We start from the raw sequence: 17,798 nt of genomic DNA, 5'->3' as shown, positions 1-17,798 counted from the left end.
TCAAAAGTTTACATAACTTACACCTTGCAGAATCTGCAAAATGTTAATTATTTTACCGAATTGAGGGATCATGCAAAATGCATGTTACTTTTTTTAGTACTGACCTGAATGAGATATTTCACAAAATATGTTTACATAGTCCGCAAGAGAAAATAATAGTTACATTTATAAAAATGACTAGTGTTAGGTTTACATACACTTGATTCTTAATACTGTGTTGTTACCTGAATGATCCACAGCTGTTCTTTATTATTTATTAATTTTTTTTGTGTTAGTTGTTCATGAGTCCTTTGTTTATCCCCAAATCCTTCAAGTCCCACACATTCTGTTTTTTTTCCGTATTTTTATGTATTTGAACCCTTTCCAACAATGGCTGTATGATTTTGAGATCCATCTTTTCACACTGAGGACAACTGAGGGACTTGTATGCAACTAATACGGAAGATTCAAATACTCACTGACTCTTCAAAAGGAAATATAGCGCATTAAAGGAGTAGTTCACTTTCAGAACAAAAATTTACAGATAATGTACTGACCCCATTGTCATCCAAGATGTTCATGTCTTTCTTTGTTCAGTCGTAAGGAAATTATGTTGTTTGAGGAAAACATTTCAGGATTTCTCTCCATATAATGGTCTTCTATGGTGCCCCTGAGTTTTAACTTTTAAAATGCAGCTTCAAATGGCTCTAAACAATCACAGCCGAGGAAAGAAGGGTCTTATCTAGCAAAACGATTGGTTATTTTCTAAAAAAAAAAGACAATTTATATAATTTTTAACCTCAAATGCTCGGCTGGGATCGTTTAGAGCCCTTTGAAGCTGCATTTAAACTGCATTTTGGAAGTTCAAACTCGGGGGCACCATAGAACTCCATTATATGGAGAGAAATCCTGAAATGTTTCATTAAGAAAACAGAAAAAAGGCAGACATGAACATCTTGGATGACGAGGGGGTGAGTACATTATCAGTAAATTTTGTTCTGAAAGTGAACTACTCCTTTAAGAGCTTCTGAAGGGCAGTACTAAATGAAAAAAATATATATATTATATTTAGGCAAAATTAAAAAAAAGTACACATCTTCATTCTGTTCAAAAGTTTTCACCCCCAGCTCTTAATGCAGCATGTTTCTTTCTGAAGCATCAGTGAGTGTTTGAACCTTCTGTAGTAGTTGCATATGAATCCCTCAGTTGTCCTCAGTGTGAAAAGATGGATCTCAAAATATTACAGTCATTGTTGGAAAGAGTTCAAATGCACAAAAATGCTAAAAAAAACCAAAGAATTTCTGGGCCCTGAAGGAACAGCGTTTTTAGCGTTGTACATTGTTTTAGCATGTCCTCAAACAACCATTATTTATTTTATTTTAAATATAATTATAGACTATCTTTATATTATACATCTTAAATAATAGCGGGAAGTGGAACTGGATGTGCTTTTGTAAGATTCACCCATTAAGACTCAAATGTATTCCTCTCATCATCCTACAAGCTGAAACTGAATTCTCTTATTTTCCCCCTAATTACTTGTGACTGAAATGTAAATTTCATGGCCTAAATTTCCATCTTATCAATTTCATGGACCAAATTTCCATGTCATCAAACAAAAGCGATAGCAATCAGTGTAAACAGTATTTATTTTAGTCAGTTTACCTCAAACATAGCACAGACAGACTCTACAAAGCAAAATTAAGTCAATAAAGGGAATAATAATGCACATACCGTGTCATAAACAGCAAAAGGCTTTGAACTATGTATAGAAACTCTTCTCCTAAACAGATGAACTTGCAGTGAAATACACAAAAATAGTCCTCATTACAGATAATTCCTCAGGTCCATCTATAAGCTGTAATTTTCAGTATCATTCTCAAGTGCATCTTGTAGTCTTTCAGGGCTGCTCTTTCTGTTTTCCTTTACGTATGGCTCTTTTGTCTCTTCCAGAACCTCTTAACCTCGCTGTGTCCGTGTGGCGTCACCACCATGACCCTGTGAGCGGGGTTCTGCCAAACCAGCACACCTAAACCCTGCGGGACAGACGTCATACTGTCATTACTCTGTGTACCACTGCAGGAGAGACAGCTGCTGCTTATAAAGTACAGCAAGTACAGATGGAAAGATGCTATTTTTTACCTGAGCCCTGTCCCGCAACACTTCAAAATCAGCCTGGGATAAAAACTGGTTGTATAACACTCCTGAAAGAAAGAGGAACACGGTGTAAAATACACAAATGCATCACTGAGGCCTTTGTATATTTTCAGATGGGGTTTATAACCCCTTCCCCAAACCTTATTCCAATGCAAATTTTTATTTGCGTCACATTTCACTAACACACTTCTTATACAGTCTGACATTTACATTCGAGAGAATGAACCCTGCAGGTCAACCACGGAATGGAAATAAATTCTCTATGCCATTATATCATCAAGATGTAATTTCTTTTTTTTATTGAAATGGAGACAGACATTCCCAGAGGTTACATTTAAATGCAATGGTAACACTGTTTTATTTAAATAACTGAAATCACTAATGTAAAAAAAAAAAATAATAATTGTGATATTTAAAGGAAAAACATAAATTAAGTACTGTAGTGCTTTCGAACTACAGAGTTGGGTTTATATGCACAAAGACACTCACCCTCAGTAAACTGTAAGCGATCTTTCTCGAGCTCCCAAAGTCTGATCTGATCTGTGATGGTTGGGGGAAGAACGGGGGTCTAGAAAAAAGACACATGGAAACATGTTCATGCATCAAGCAGTGAATATTTGCACAGCAGTATAGGATTTTCATGATAAGAATCGCCATACTGCACAAGGGAGACACCTAAGGGACATCTAAGACTATAAGGGAAAACTATAGAGTGCTGTGAGATGAGATATTTTTTAGGCCAAAACCTAGAAACGAGTTAACATTTAAGCATTTCCTGTTCCATCCTCCTGAAGTCAATAGGTTTTTGGTTAAATGCCTGAAATATGGTCTGTGGTGAACACAAGCTCAAGATATTTTTATATTTTATTCTACAACATAAAATACAGTAATATCCTTTTTGAGATTTTTTTTTAAAGCTTGTATCTTTCTTAAAAAAGCTGGTAGCTAACCTGTGGCTAAATGAGACTACAACATTGATGAAGACATTAAACATTACACCAATAGGTAAATTTGCTACTTTTACAGCGTTGTTGTGTTTATAATCATGCTCTATCATACTATTTTAACTGAAATGTTCAGTTTTCAGTTCAGTTCTCAATATGTTTTTAAATAAAGGCTCTGGAGTTGTCAGGAGCTTAAAGGGATAGTTCACCTAAAATTGAAAAGTCATTTTATTATCATCGAAATTCTTTTTTTTTTTTTTAATCCTCATAATTTAATTATTTTTTAATTGTTCCAAAGCTGTATGAATTTCTTTCAGGTGATGTTATGAAGAATGCTGGTAACCAAACAGTTGACGGTAGCCATTGACTGCAATTGTATGGAAAAAACATCAATAGTTAGCATCAACTGCTGGGTTACATTTCTTTAAAAATCTTCTTTTGTGTTTAACAACTGAAAGAAACTCATACAGGTTTTAAACAAGAGGAGGGTGAGTAAACGATGACAGATTAAAGCAATAAGCCCCAAGAAGCCATAGTTTACAGTGAATTTATAACAGCTAAGGGGCGTTGTGCCTAAAACCCCCTTAGCTGTTATAAATTCACTGTAAACCTTGAGGCTTATTGCTTTTATAAAACAGTTATTTCATATGCATAGTAAGGTTTCACAAAATAAAACAGTGCAAATAAAGTGTAATGATATTAATAAAAACATTATTCTTCAGCCAAACAATGTAGTTCCCCAGAAACAGTTGTGGTTGCAACCAGAGCCGTTGAGAATTAGAGTTGCAACACTCCCAGAGGCTTCCATAGGAACTGAGGAATGCAGAAGTAAAGCGTGTCATGGAGCGGCCAATAGTTCCAAAAAAACAATAGTTCCTTCCAGCATTGAAGCCAATTCATTTCAGTGCTTCTCAAGCACAGTCGCTGGTAAATTGAAGAAATTACTGCATTTTTATACAATACTGTCACCAAATACCCCATTTAAAGCTAAACGCAGACGTTTAAACAGACAGACTATAAATGAAACCTGCTGCTATGATTACTTAACTTTTAAAGCATAAATTTGATTTAAACAATTTGTCTACTTAATATTTACACTTACAGTTCATAGGGGAATATTGTATTAGCCCTAACCTATAACAAACCTATAACATTTTACATAACACACCTATTTTATCTCACAATTCTGACTTTTTTTTTTCCACAAATGCAAGTTTACATCTCCTAGCTTGGACTTTATAACTCGATTTAACTTTACAATAGCAAGTTTGTCAATTCTGAGGAAAAAGCAAAAACAAAAGTGTGGGATCTAAACTCATGATTCTGAGCTAAGGGGAAAAGAGAGAATGACTTTTCTTGATTTTTCTTATCAGAAATGTGAGAATAAAGTCAGAATTTTGAAATACAAAATCAAAACTTAATTTTTTTTATTTTATTCCATAGACCACTACTTGAAAACGGTCATTTTCTGCCACCAGATAAGCTCCGCCCAAAAAATGCCATTACTGTTTGCAGCAATTGGTCTATGCAACTCAGGCACCTCCCCCATCACGATTGGACATGCCCCCTTTACTTGTGATTGGCTACAAGTGTGTTTTGAGCACGGTCTGATCCACATTCAACAGTGTTTCTCACCTTTGATGGTGATGTAGTTTGTTTATAGACTACGATTAGCTTTTTACTTCTTGTAATTGTACATAGGCTCCAAAATTCATAAAATGTGTTTATTTGTGAAGATTATAATGATGAACAAACCATGTAAGAATCATAAAGTTTTGTTGGTCACAGAGCTTATTTTCTGCAAGTAATCAATCAGTGGAAAAATCCTGTTGGCTGTTTTTAGAGGGAACCAGGGTGATCCTATCTTCCGGGCAGGCCAACAAAAATATCTCATTTTTGAAGTGCAAAATGGGATTAATAGATTTTTAATTCGTAGGATTAAAGGATTAGTGCACTTCCAGAATAAAAATGTCCTTATAATTTACCCAACCCAATGTCATCCAAGATGTTAATTTCTTTTCAACTGAGAAAAGAAATACATGAAGGTTTCTGAGGAAAACATTCCAGGATTTTTCTCCATATAGTGGACTTCAATGGGGATCAACGGGTTAAAGGTCCAAATTGCAGCATCAAAGGGCTCTACACGAACCCCAGCCGAGGAATAAGGGTCTTATCTAGAGAAATGCTCGCTCATTTTCCAGAAAAAAAAAACATTAATAAATAAAAATGTATATAAATGTTACAAATGTAATTTTCATCAACAACATTTTCTTCACTAACAAAAACGAGACGATAATGAACTAAAACATGTTTTGAATGACCAAAACAAGGATGAAAATCTATTGTCATTTTCATCAATAAATAAAAGCAAGATGAACATTTTAGGGAGGAATGATTTGGGAAGAGATTCATTAAGAACAGATCCGCTGTGTGATTAGGAGGTTACATGCGTACATATGAACTGGCAGGACATAAGGTAACATACACTTGCTGCACGTCTCATAAAACGTAAAAAAAAACGTCAATATCTGGGAGTAAGAGAAGAGCAGACATATGGATAAATTTGACGATGCAAAAGAGAACTCAATTGGGTCTTCGTTTTTTTTGAGCAGAATCAGAAGCATACACACACAGAAAGCGCGTCTGTCGTAAATGCGCATAACTAACACAAATCAAGCAAGCTAGTATGCATAGGCCACAAAGTGTTGGCGAAATAACACATTAGCAGACAGAAGGGAATAATATGGATTTTTTTCCAGAAAACTTCTTGCATGAAATAAAATTCATGCACTTTGAAGGACCTGTATCTATGTGTGCTCATTTTAAAAAAACATTCCAGGGCCTTGAACATTTATTTTTCAGAATCACAAACTTTTAACGATTTCAAGGACCTATGGGAACTCTGTTAAAGGGATCATATGATGCGGTTTCTTGTTTTACTTTGTATTTGGAGATTTACAAGCTGTTTGTGCATAGATAAGATCTGTAAAGTTGCAAAGCTTCAAGTCTCATAACCAAAGAGCTATTTATTATAAAAGTTAAGACATAGCCACGCCTCCCTAAAACGGCTCGTTCAAACACGCCCCCACTTAGATTTGCATTACACTGCCCATATGTATGTGGAAAGAAAGAAGGTGTAACTTTTACCGGCTATAGTAGTGTTGCAGCCGCCATGTTTTGGAGACGCAGTGTGTTTCATTGCGAAAGTGAAAGTATTTTGTTTAGCCTTCCAAATGAGGACATAACTAGAAATCAGTGGTTAAGTTATATTTACAACACTGTTCCGGAACAGTACAACGCAAATATTTGAGTAGGTGATGCACATTTCATGGAGGACTGTTTCCTGAACCTTGAAGAGCAGTTTACAAAGCCAGCTGTACACAAGTGTAGGGTAGGGCGAAAAACCCAATCTCATTTTCTCTTCCAACTTTAAAATTGTCCGAAATCGTTGTTTTACCTTTTTTTCTAAAGGGCGTTTGACTTTCTTTGCACATTCACTTTGTAAACACTGGGTCCTCCTTCCACCTATGTCACACATGACTACGTAATGCGTGAGGTTAAGCTTGTGCAAGATGAGCATTTGTGGTTAAAAAGTACATACATTTATTTATTTATTTTTTTTAGAAAATAATTGTTTTATAGATAAGACCCTTATTCCTTGACTGGGATCATGTAGAGCCCTTTGAAGCAGCACTGAAACTGAAATTTGAACCTTTGATCCCCATTAAAGTCCACTATAGAAAAATCCTGGGATGTTTTCATCAAAAACAAAAAGCAGCTAATTTCTTTACGACTGAAGAAAGAAAGGCATGAACATCTTGGATGACATTGGGGTGAGTAAATTATCAGGAAATTTGATTTCTGGAGATGAACTTATGCTTTAATGAGGTTTTAAATTAATTAAGGGGAGACACTGAAGGCAAAAATGCTGTTTTTCATGCACCTGTCAAGTTTGAGATTTTGGGCTTTTTGGTTTTTCATAAAGTGTTATTTAAACTAGTGGAAATAAAACATCCAAAAGACACCGTCAAGTCTTTCTTTTGTAGCACTTTATCTATTTGTGTCAATAGATTTCTATTACAATACATATTTTTAAAGGCTGTTTCCTCAAAATGAGTTTTTTCCATAAATCTCCACTTCAGTGGCACTTACACACACCAAACATTTTTAGTCTTGTCTATATCCTGAAGGTTTTTACAGAGGGATTTGTTCATATATAATTTGCTTAATTTTATACAACATTTTATTCCCAAAAAATATAGTAGAAAAAGTATTTTCTGCATTATGGAGTGACAAAATGAGATACATCCTTCTGTAAAAACATTTGACTCTAATATGTCAAAAAAAATTAAACAAGAATTTTGAAACTGATTCCATCCAGTGTTTAGATTTTTTACTAGAAATGTATGCAAATTAGTGCATATTTAATTAAATAATACCTCATTTGCATATTAAAACATTTTAAAAAACGTGTAATTCAATTTTTTTTTGCAATAATCAATGTAATCAATCAACTGAGTAAGTAAGGTGATAACTATTACTTTTTTTCTTTTTACCCTATTCACCTGCAGTGTGACTATAAATCACCCAGCCCTAAACTACACTAGGTTTGCACCATTTCATTTAAACCCTTTTTATTAGTAGCTGTTAGAAATTACCTGTTTAAGCATTACTGGATGTGCTCGGGTCCTTAAAAAATGAATGATCTGAAATCACAAAAAACATGTCAAAACAGCCTTATCACTGAAAGAAAAAAACTATCTGCAAAGCAACAGGTTGTGGGTTAAAAGCAACTGCGCGCACGTCTCTCACCTGCTGTGCTGTTATGCCGTTAGTGTTGGCCTGCTGCACCGACTCTCTGGTAACCTGAGCAACCACCAGATTAGGAAACCGATACAGCATCTCGCTAAATAGCGCTACTAGTGCAATCTGGAGCTCTGAGTCTGTCAGAGAGAGATGGAGGAAACGTGTTTTCCTTGACTGAGCTTAACAAGTGTATTGCAATTTAGAGAAGTCAGTGTGAGTGATGTGTGTGACATACTTGTGTAGGCATATACACGGTAATTTGTTTCTACAACGATGAAGCCCGTGTCTCCTGTTCCCGCTGTGGCTCCGAGTGCAGAAGAGGCAGATCCGGAGGTAGGGTTTACTGTGACTCCTGCAGCTAGAGTTATGGCCAGCCTGGTAGGATAGTACCTCCTTGACTTCCTCTGTGAAAAGATGATGCAAACCAGTGCAAGTGCTTGTTTTAGGCACATTTAAAGTAAACCTTTGAATTCAAAGCATTTAAAATACTGCATAATTAAAATATGAGACTGAAGGTTAGATTTACATACAATTATAGCAGCGCTTTGACAATATCACTAGTAAAATAAATAAATAAAAGTAAAACAACTACTAGTATTTATATGCACAAAAACAACTACTGTTCAAAGGTTTTGGGTCAGTAAAATGTTTTTTTTTTTTTTTTTTTTAAAGAATTCTATTTTATTTTATTTTTAGCAACCATCCATTCAATTTATCAAAAAAGACATTTATACTGTTACAGTCAAATAAATGCTGTTCTTTTGACATTTCTATTCATCAAACAACAATCCTGGAAAATGTATAACAGCTACTACAAAAACATAAAACAGCACAACATTTTCAACATTGATAATAAAAATGTTTCTTGAGCATCAAATCAGCATATTAAAATGACACTGAAGACTGGAGTAATGATGCTGAAAATTCAGCTCTGATCACAGAAATAAATTACATTTAAAAATATTTTCAGTTATTTTAATTGTAATAATATTGTATTAAAAATTACTGTATTCTACTGTACATTTTACATTATTTTACTGTATTTTTAATCAAATAAATTCAGCCTTGGTGTGCATTTTTGAACATAAAAAATTAGTGAATTAAAGAATTTTTATTTTATTTTACTTTTGTGTGTTAGTGTGTGTGTGCATAAGAATATGTATTATTATTTATATATTATATGTATAGTGGTATTCTGAAATGAGGATGCATTTTTTTATAAACCGTAAATTCATATCTCAGTCATATTTTCTTGGTTAAATAAAAAATTTGTATATAGAAATTTGTATTTTATTATATTTTACATTAACAATGCAATCAATATTCTATTTATTAATCCAAGAATGAATCTCATCAAGTCAGTGTTTTTAAAGTCCCCCTGTAGTCAAAAATGTCATCCCTTAAAACTAATCTTTGATCATCAAAATGACATATTTAAATGTTTTTCTGACTTCTGACTCTGGGCAACTTTTACACTGTTGCCGCGGGGTTATTATCAAGTTAGCGGTTTTGCTCTATTTAAGTTTTGGTTTTGTGCTTGTATTCCTATTGGTATATTTTGCATGCTAATGATATGAATCTATCCATTGGCATGATTTGTTATTGAATTTTGTGATGTAGCAAAAAAGGGCAGTTTCAAACCACATTTCTGGGACAGCCTTTGGGAAACCACAGTTTTAAGGAGAAAATACTAAGCAATGGTGTTGATTAATGGATTGGAACATGGTTTGTCTAATAGAATATTAAAAACACCACAAAGACAAATTAACAACATCAAAAAATTGATTTTCACTACAGGGGGACTTTAAAATTTTTACATTCATTCCAAAATAATAACATTCCAAAATAGTAACAATTTAAACAATATATTTTGTTTCTGAACTTATGTTCAGCTATTCTTTTTAATAGGTAACCTTGAACTATTTTTGAATTTTTCAGATCATCAAAGCTCGGTAAATATTGGTCACAGACAAAGAGATTTAGTTTAAATTTCTCCAAGCTGATTACTCACTAAAAACTCCCACAGATCATGCTTTTAGGCCATTTTAAGTCTCACTTTGATATAACAAAATGGTGATATCTAAGTGTGTGAGTTGTTTACTTCACGAACACAAGTGCTCACGAACACAAGAGGGGGGATTTATCGCATGAACCAATCACAGCCAAACATAACCAGTCATATTGCGATTGAGGCAATGCCCACATTCATTCTCAATTACCCCCCACCAAACTCATTGCGTGCTTAAAAGGAGTAGTTCACTTCCAGTTCACTCCCCCTTGTCATCAAAAATGTTCACGTCTTTCTTTCTTCAGTCGTAAAGAAATTATGTTTTTTGAGGAAAACATTTCAGGAATGTTCTCCATATATTGGACCTCTATGGCACCCTGAGTTTGAACTACCAAAATGCATTTTAAATGCAGCTTCAAAGGGCTCTAAATGATCCCAGACGAGAAAGAAGGGTCTTATCTGGCGAAACAATTTCTAAAAAAAATATACTTTTGACCTCAAATGCTCATTTTGTCTAGCTCTGCGTGAACTTTGTGTATTCAGGTTCAAGACAGTTACGGTATGTTGAAAAACTCCCATCTCATTTTCTCTTATAACTTCAAAATCATCCTATAAAGCTGCAGAAGTACATACCCTAAACTGTCTTGAATTCGGAACACACAAAGTTCACTCTGAGCTAGACAAAACAAGCATTTGAGGTCAAAACGTATATAAATTGTAAATTTTTTTTGTTTTTAGAAAATAACCAATCACTTTACTTGATAAAAGTTTAGTTTAGAGCCCTTTAAAGCTGCATTTAAACTGCACTTTGGAAGTTCAAACTTGAGGGCACCATAGAAGTCCATTATATGGAGAGAAATCCTAAAATGTTTTCCTCAAAAAACATAATTTCTTTACGACTGAAGAAAGAAAGACATGAACATCTTGGATAACAAGGGGGTGAGTAAATTATCTGTAAACTGTTGTTCTGGAAGTGAACTACTCCTTTAAGGGAGTGTGTTAAAACTCAATGTGCTCAGGGGAGGCAAGAGAGAAGCAGACTTTTGCTGTACCTTTACCTGCTGGTTTGCTGTTGAACAATTTTTCTTTAGAAAATCTAGTTATTTATACATTTTCTTATGTCATATTTTGCAATGTTTGCATTTGTTTCTTATTTTTTGCCTCCTCACACAGAACTATACAGTACTTTTACGTGATGACTGACCTTTCTTTGGAAAACCAGACCGAATTCTCGCAAATGCTGCAAAAATGTGAGCAGAGACTCACTCATGCCCTCCACAGAATAGTCCTGCAAGAAAAACAACAATCGCAATACAAAGCAAAACATTTTAATAAGCGAGCGAGCAAACCTCCTTCATGGGACTATGGTAGAATGGCATCCTTAATTTAATTATAAGTAATGGCTTTTATCTATGACTCATGTGTTATTCTTGACATTGTAAAAAGCAGCACTCACCCTACCAAGAGTGGAAAAACTTAGCTGGAACAAAAAGGAAAGAATCTCCACCAGGTCCATTCCTCTCGACTATGAAGGAGAGAGATCAGACTGTTAATAAGAAGGTGGATCCACATTTTCCATCACACTAACCATGTTTACATGCAGCCTAATAATACAATCAGAGCAACAGCTCAACTGGAATGAAATGCCATCATGTAAACACCTTGAGGGAATAAAAATGATCAGACTGAAAGGAGAGGTGCAAGTCTTGAATTATTCACCAAATAGGAGCAATTGGCATGCAAGCATTTGTATCTGACTACTTTCACAATTAGATTGAAAAATACCAGTGCAGGAACTCTCTTACACAGTGATCTTTGCAAATGACTCTTATCCAGATGTCTAGTTATTGAAGGCCACATGTTTTCAAAAGATGGAGACATCATTTTGGGATGCTTTTTTGAATTCTTAACTTTTGTTAAGCAAAGTTAGCTAAGCAAGAAGAAAGCATGTTTGTCAGTCTGTTAAAAAGGCAAACACACACTGTTGTACCATGCTAAGTTGTTTATCTTTTTCCAACAGGACTCAGAAGGTTCTCGCTGTTATTGCACTTTTTGCCCAAACAGAAATTGTATTTGTAATTTCAGCTGGGTAGGGGATATATCATAAGGTGCGGGAAATTTAGGACCAGATTTATTAAACGAAGCAAATTAGCATGAGAGCACAATCCCATAAATATGCTGATGGAAGTGGAAAGTTCTGAGTTTGATCTACTGCCAATCAAATCATATCCATAATGACCAACGCAATTTACCAAGAACAGCATAAATTAACTATTAACTAAAAACTGCATACTTTGTAGTAAGGTAACAAAACTTTGTAAGTGCTTTAAGACCCTCAAAATGCACATCATATATATGGCCCTGGACCACAAAACAGTCTTAGCATATATTTGTAGCAATAGCCAACAATACATACAAGTAAAGATCATGTTCCATGAAGATATTTTGTAAATTTCCTACTGCAAATATATCAAAACTTAATTTTTGATTAGTAATATGCATTGCTAAAACTTTATTTGGACAACTTTAAAGGCGATATTTTTGCACCCTCAGACTTTCAAATAGTTGTCGATCAACTATTTTCCTATACTAACAAATCATACATCAATAAAAACCTTATTTAATTTATATGATGTAAAAAAAAATTACACTTATGACTGGTTTTGTGGTCCAGGGTCACATATATACATATGTATACATATTTTGGCCCTGGGTATGTATAGAAAACCATTAGATATCAATAATATCTATCTACAAAGTTATATTAGTGTCCAAAAACATTTGTAAAATATATTTAGCTTTTTCCCCATATCTCACATACTTTTGGAAATTAATTTAGTTGATAAGCAATATGTATGCCTACTGATAAACCATTGCAGCATAAAACATTGTCACTTTTTTATCTGAAAGTGAAGGTTTATGAAAGTAAAACAAATTTATTTTGTTTAAACATTTTTCAGAGTAGTATTTATGTTGTTGTGTTAGAAATAAACGGTAGTAGTTTTCATAAATTTTATATATAGAAATAAATGGTGTAGGTTTCATAAATTTTGACTGTTTTTGAGCAATCATGAGTTATAACGGCAATCAAATTTTATTAAATTCCATATTTAATACTTTTAATTCTCAGATAATAAGTTCTTATACCTTTTATATAATGGTAAATTTAAACATCTCTTACCAATATTGCAAAAATGTGTTCATGTGTAATTTAAAATTTCAAAGAATTTTTTTAATTAGTCGAGGGGTAAATGCAGTAATAACATAGTAATAACATGTTAACGTTCAAAAGTGATTTTTTTTTCACATTCACTCATTAATGAGAAGTTGCTGATCAGATATAACATACTTTTAGTTATGAATGTTTTCTAAAATAGCAAATCTTCAAGTCCAAATGAACCAGGAATGTGAAAATTGCTAATTAACACAAATTAAGATATTTCTGATGAAATCTGAGAGCTTTCTGACCCTGCATAGACAGCAACGCAACGGACACATTCAAGGCCAGAAAGATAGTAAGGATATCATTAAAATAGTCCATGTGACATCAGTTGTTTAACATAATGTTATGAAGCTGCGAGAATACTTTTTATGCGCAAAGAAAACAAAAACAACAACTTTATTTAACAATTTCTGTGTTGCGTCTTGTTTACAAGCAGAGGAGTGCGTTGTGGTACTGTCAGGAACGCGGATCGAAGACTGACAGAAGAGAAGAAATTGTTGAATAAAGTCATTATTTTTGTTTTCTTCGAGCACAAAAAGTATTCTAGTAGGTTTATAACATTACGGTTGAACCACTGATGTCACATGGACTATTTTAACGATGTCCTTACTACCTTTCCGGGCCTTGAATGTGTCAGTTGCTTGGCTGTCTATGCAGGGTCAGAAAGCTCTTGGATTTCATCAACAATATCTTAATTTGTGTTCTGAAGATGAATGAAGGTCCTATGGAATTGGAATGAAATGACTATGAGTAATTAACGACAGAATTTTGAGTTTTTGGTGAACTATCCCTTTAATGTTCAGACTCTTTACGTCATGCACTGACCTGTGCTGTTTTGAGGTACTGCAGGGTGAAGTACCACAGTTGAGATGCTGTGTCCAGCAGCAGGAACTGAAACCCTGCTGATGTGATACAAGGAGCATCACCAGCCTCGCTGAGAGAGAAAAAACAGATCAAGATCATTTTTTGTCTACCCTTCATGTCTGACCTGCTTTAGCTGGTGCATCAGTGGAGTGATGGTGTACTCTACCTCTTCATGAGACCAGCCTGTATGAGAAGCTGGGCCAGATCTTGGCTGACGGCTGCGCTGGGAGAGCCCACCATGAAGTGGAGGATGACCTCCCAACGCTCCATGGCATAGCGGTCGAGACTGTCGACATCCCTCGCATGGCGATCGGGACCCAGGTTGCTGCCCTCATCTGCCCACGGTTTACCACTGAAAGAGTGAACATTAGTCAAGTAAATCTTACGATATTGCCAATACTGTGATATTGCGATAGAAAAACTGTCTTAATATTATCATGGTGACATGACGATATGAAACAATAGGTCTTTCGGGCAAAAAGTGTAGTTTATAAATATATTTAAACTTCTTATTCTAACATAAAAGTTCTTTAAAGTTGTGTTTTGGGCCTTTATGCTTTGATACAGTATTTGTCAAACGAACTAAAACCGGAATATGGCTTAATCCCTTTGTCAAGTCTGTTTTCGCTGCGTTTCAAAGCAAAGCACGCACTTCGTTCAGGTGATCAGCTTGTGATCCGGTGTACTCTGCACCTCAAAACATCTCCGTCCACATCTCCGTTTTCCTTCAAAATAAAAGCTCTACTGCTGTTTCCATCAAAATAAAAGCTTAAAAGTAAATAAAAGCAGTATGAAATGCTGACATTGACTCCATATTCAAAATGTCTCTTTCAAGTGTAGAGATTAGCAAAGAAGTATTGTAATTTATCTACTGTAGTGTAAAGCAAAAATATTATATCTATGAAACAATAATTTTCATTTCTTTTGCAGTGAAACCGTTTTACAATATATGGCTAATACTGTCATTGTTGTTATTATTATTCATCGACTTTTTTCTGACTTAAGTTTTCTTAGTTAAAACGTGGGTCGTAGCTCTTATTTTGAACTCTCAAAGTGCATTAGACAGAAGAATTTACACATTTTTATTTGTCTTTTTTTTTTTTATAAATATTGCAATAAATATTGTATTGTTAATGATAATATTGCAATATTATCATATTGTGAGATTTTGATATTCTTACATCCCTAGTAAATCCGCTTCTTAATTCTTAATCTGAACTGTGTTTCTCACCCGCCTAGAAGTGCTATTCTCAGGTTGTCTTTAAACACGGGGTTGAGAACAAAGCCTTGGAGTCCACCTTGAAGGTGCTGACTGTGCCAGAGCCGTAGCCCTGTTAACACTGACACACACTGATCGTGGTCTCTAGGAAAAGCAAAGAAACACATAAATGAGATGACACTAGCATTCATCAAGGCTGCATCTATTTGATTAAAAACAGAAATGTTAAAATATTATCACAAAGAGTTTTTTTTTATATATTTTAAAATGTAATTTATTCCTGTGATGCAAAGATAAATTTTCAGCATCATTACTCCAGCCTTTAGCATCAAATGATCCTTCAGAAAACATTCAAATATGCTGATTGTACTTACTTTTGACTGTCTTTTTTTACCCACAATGCAACTGCAGCTTGTGGGAGTGGATGGTCTAAAAACAGCATCCGCATCACATAATTCTTTCCCAATGATGGAAGTTCCCTGTTTGCAAATGAATGAGAGAGACACAATCAGCATTAATCACTGAGTAACCTCAGTTTTAGTATTGTACTAACAGGCCCAGAATTGTATTTGGACAATTAAAGTGATAGTACACCCAAAAAAATGTGTCTTTAATTACTCCCCCTCATGATTTTTCCAATCCAGTAAGACCTTCGTTCATCTTCAGAACACAAATTAAGATATTTTTGATGAAATCTGAGAGCTTTCGGACCCTGCATAGACAGCAACGCAACTGACACGTTCAAGGCCCAGAAAGGTAGTAAATATATTGATAAAATAATCCATGTGACATCGGTGGTTCAACCTTTATTTTATGAAGCTGCAAGAATACTTTTCATGTAAAAAAAAATGTAAACAATTTCCTCTGCCATCATTTCAGATCCTTACTACCTTTCTGGGTCTTGAACGTGTCAGTTGTGTTGCTGTCAGAAAGATTTAATCAAAAATATCTTAATTTGTGTTTCAAAGATGATCGAAAGTCTTATGAGTTTGGAACAATATGAGGGAGAGAAATTAATTACAGAATTTTCATTTTAGGGTGAACTATCCTCCTAAGCCACATGTAAATGTATGAATGTTATTAGATTAGATAGAAAACAAACCAAGTGGCACCTGAAAAAAAGAAAAAGAAAAGAAAAACACCTGAACTGTCACAGGCGTTCATGAAAGTATTCTGGCTTAAAAAGTATGTTGTCCATTCCTTTCTCTCTTTTTAATGAATGCCACTTGTTTTTATATTTTATTATCTAATCTAATGACATTCATACATGTAAATATGTATATATGCTCAAACACTAAAGCCAGATGGACCTGTAGACTGCCAAGCATGTTGCTGGGTGATTGTAGAGTCTGTCAAGGATCTCTGGACTCAGTTCCTTCAGATACTCGTGCAAGTTCTTGCACTGCAGCTGGACTCGAAGCTTCATCTGTTTACATAGTCAGGCGGGAGAATGAAGAGGAAAAGGATGACTTGCATTATGACTTAATACTGTAATGAAACGGTAAGGTGAGTGATAAATACAGTGTCATACTGTTCATATGTACATATGTCAACTGCCATATTGTTTACAAACATTTTTTTTGCACATAGGAAGCAGATTCAGTGGCTGAAAGTTATTTAGACAACACATTGAAAGCACATATCATCAGCAATAAATAAAGTGGAGACGACATTTAATAACGTTATACTGTGCTATTGTTGCGTGCAGTTAATTACAGAAAAACGTACAAAAGTGTTTAGTGGCAGTGTTTTTAGCTTTAAAAATATATTTAATAAATAGTAAGTAGGCTTACCTTGTTTCACACGCGTAAAGAGCGCAAAATAGTGGATTAAATTATGTGAATCATTTTTTTTCTTCACAAGCATTCATGTATGCATTTAGTACCGATAGTAAGGAGCCATGTTGAATGATCACGTGACCGCCGAAACGGGCAGTCTGATTGGTTAACGCGCCGTGCGTGAGGGACTTTTCATAATCTGTACTGCTTTGTATAAACTTTTTGTATAAAATATGTATTAACTGTCACCCCCCATTTTTAACATAGACGTTAAAGTGCACTATCTAAAACCTGAATTGTTATAATTCGTGAACGCTTTTAAATACAGACCTAAGGTTGGTCTCTTTTTAAAGCAGACCATCAGCAAATGAGTATAAAAAGTTACTGTGTAAATTTTAAATTTACTGTAAAGAAAATGTACTGTACTATTTTTTTTATATACAATACATATTTTACAAAATAATTTTGCTATAAAATTAAAGCCTCTTGTTATAATGTAGATTTTCTGAGGTGCACCATTACCAAAAAAACTTATAACTGTTCTTACATAATAATTAAATAAATAAATAAAAACAGTGGTAAAATATCTATTCAGAAGTCTTAGACCTTTCGAAAGATATACAGTTTGTCATGATTAGATTAGGATTTAATTGTAATATAGGCCTGGTTTCACAGACAGCAGACAGGGCTTAGACTTAACCAGAAATAGGCCATAGTTCAGTTAGAACAGTGAAGTAACTTTTATAATTGTGCCTTAGACAAAAACATTACTGGTGTGCATTTTGAGACAAAACTGTGGAACTGATCATTTAAGATCAGT

The 17,798-nt window shown here is 34.4% G+C and overlaps 1 protein-coding gene across 1 annotated transcript; it reads right to left on the bottom strand.

Annotated features, from left to right (window-relative positions):
* Positions 1-1,610: 1,610 nt before the first annotated feature.
* gtf2h4 (general transcription factor IIH, polypeptide 4) lies at positions 1,611-17,121 on the bottom strand. Its single transcript, XM_073822250.1, has 14 exons — positions 16,994-17,121; positions 16,511-16,626; positions 15,575-15,679; positions 15,213-15,344; positions 14,148-14,333; positions 13,943-14,051; positions 11,351-11,419; positions 11,099-11,182; positions 8,122-8,290; positions 7,893-8,023; positions 7,739-7,786; positions 2,626-2,704; positions 2,122-2,183; positions 1,611-2,015 (listed from the first exon to the last, which is right to left on the bottom strand). Exons 2-14 carry the CDS (start codon positions 16,624-16,626, stop codon positions 1,905-1,907), a joined length of 1,401 nt encoding a protein of 466 aa, XP_073678351.1. The 5' UTR covers positions 16,994-17,121; the 3' UTR covers positions 1,611-1,904.
* Between the last annotated feature and the right edge of the window lie 677 nt (positions 17,122-17,798).

Source organism: Garra rufa, chromosome 17, assembly GCF_049309525.1.
Source record: "Garra rufa chromosome 17, GarRuf1.0, whole genome shotgun sequence".
NCBI classification, from domain to species: Eukaryota; Metazoa; Chordata; class Actinopteri; order Cypriniformes; family Cyprinidae; genus Garra; species Garra rufa.
Note: the sequence above shows the minus strand (reverse complement) of the source record. Positions and strands in the feature narration are given on the sequence as shown.

What these genes read in the sequence shown, in the direction of transcription:
- gtf2h4 (XM_073822250.1), bottom strand. Translation starts at nt 16,626, where the DNA reads ATGAAGCTTCGAGTCCAGCTGCAGTGCAAGAACTTGCACGAGTATCTG. An exon ending in CAGGCTGGTCTCATGAAGAG is followed by an intron (nt 14,052 to 14,147) that starts GTAGAGTACACC and finishes TTTCTCTCTCAG; the next exon opens with CGAGGCTGGTGATGCTCCTT. An exon ending in GTCTGGTTTTCCAAAGAAAG is followed by an intron (nt 8,291 to 11,098) that starts GTCAGTCATCAC and finishes ATCTTTTCACAG; the next exon opens with AGGAAGTCAAGGAGGTACTA.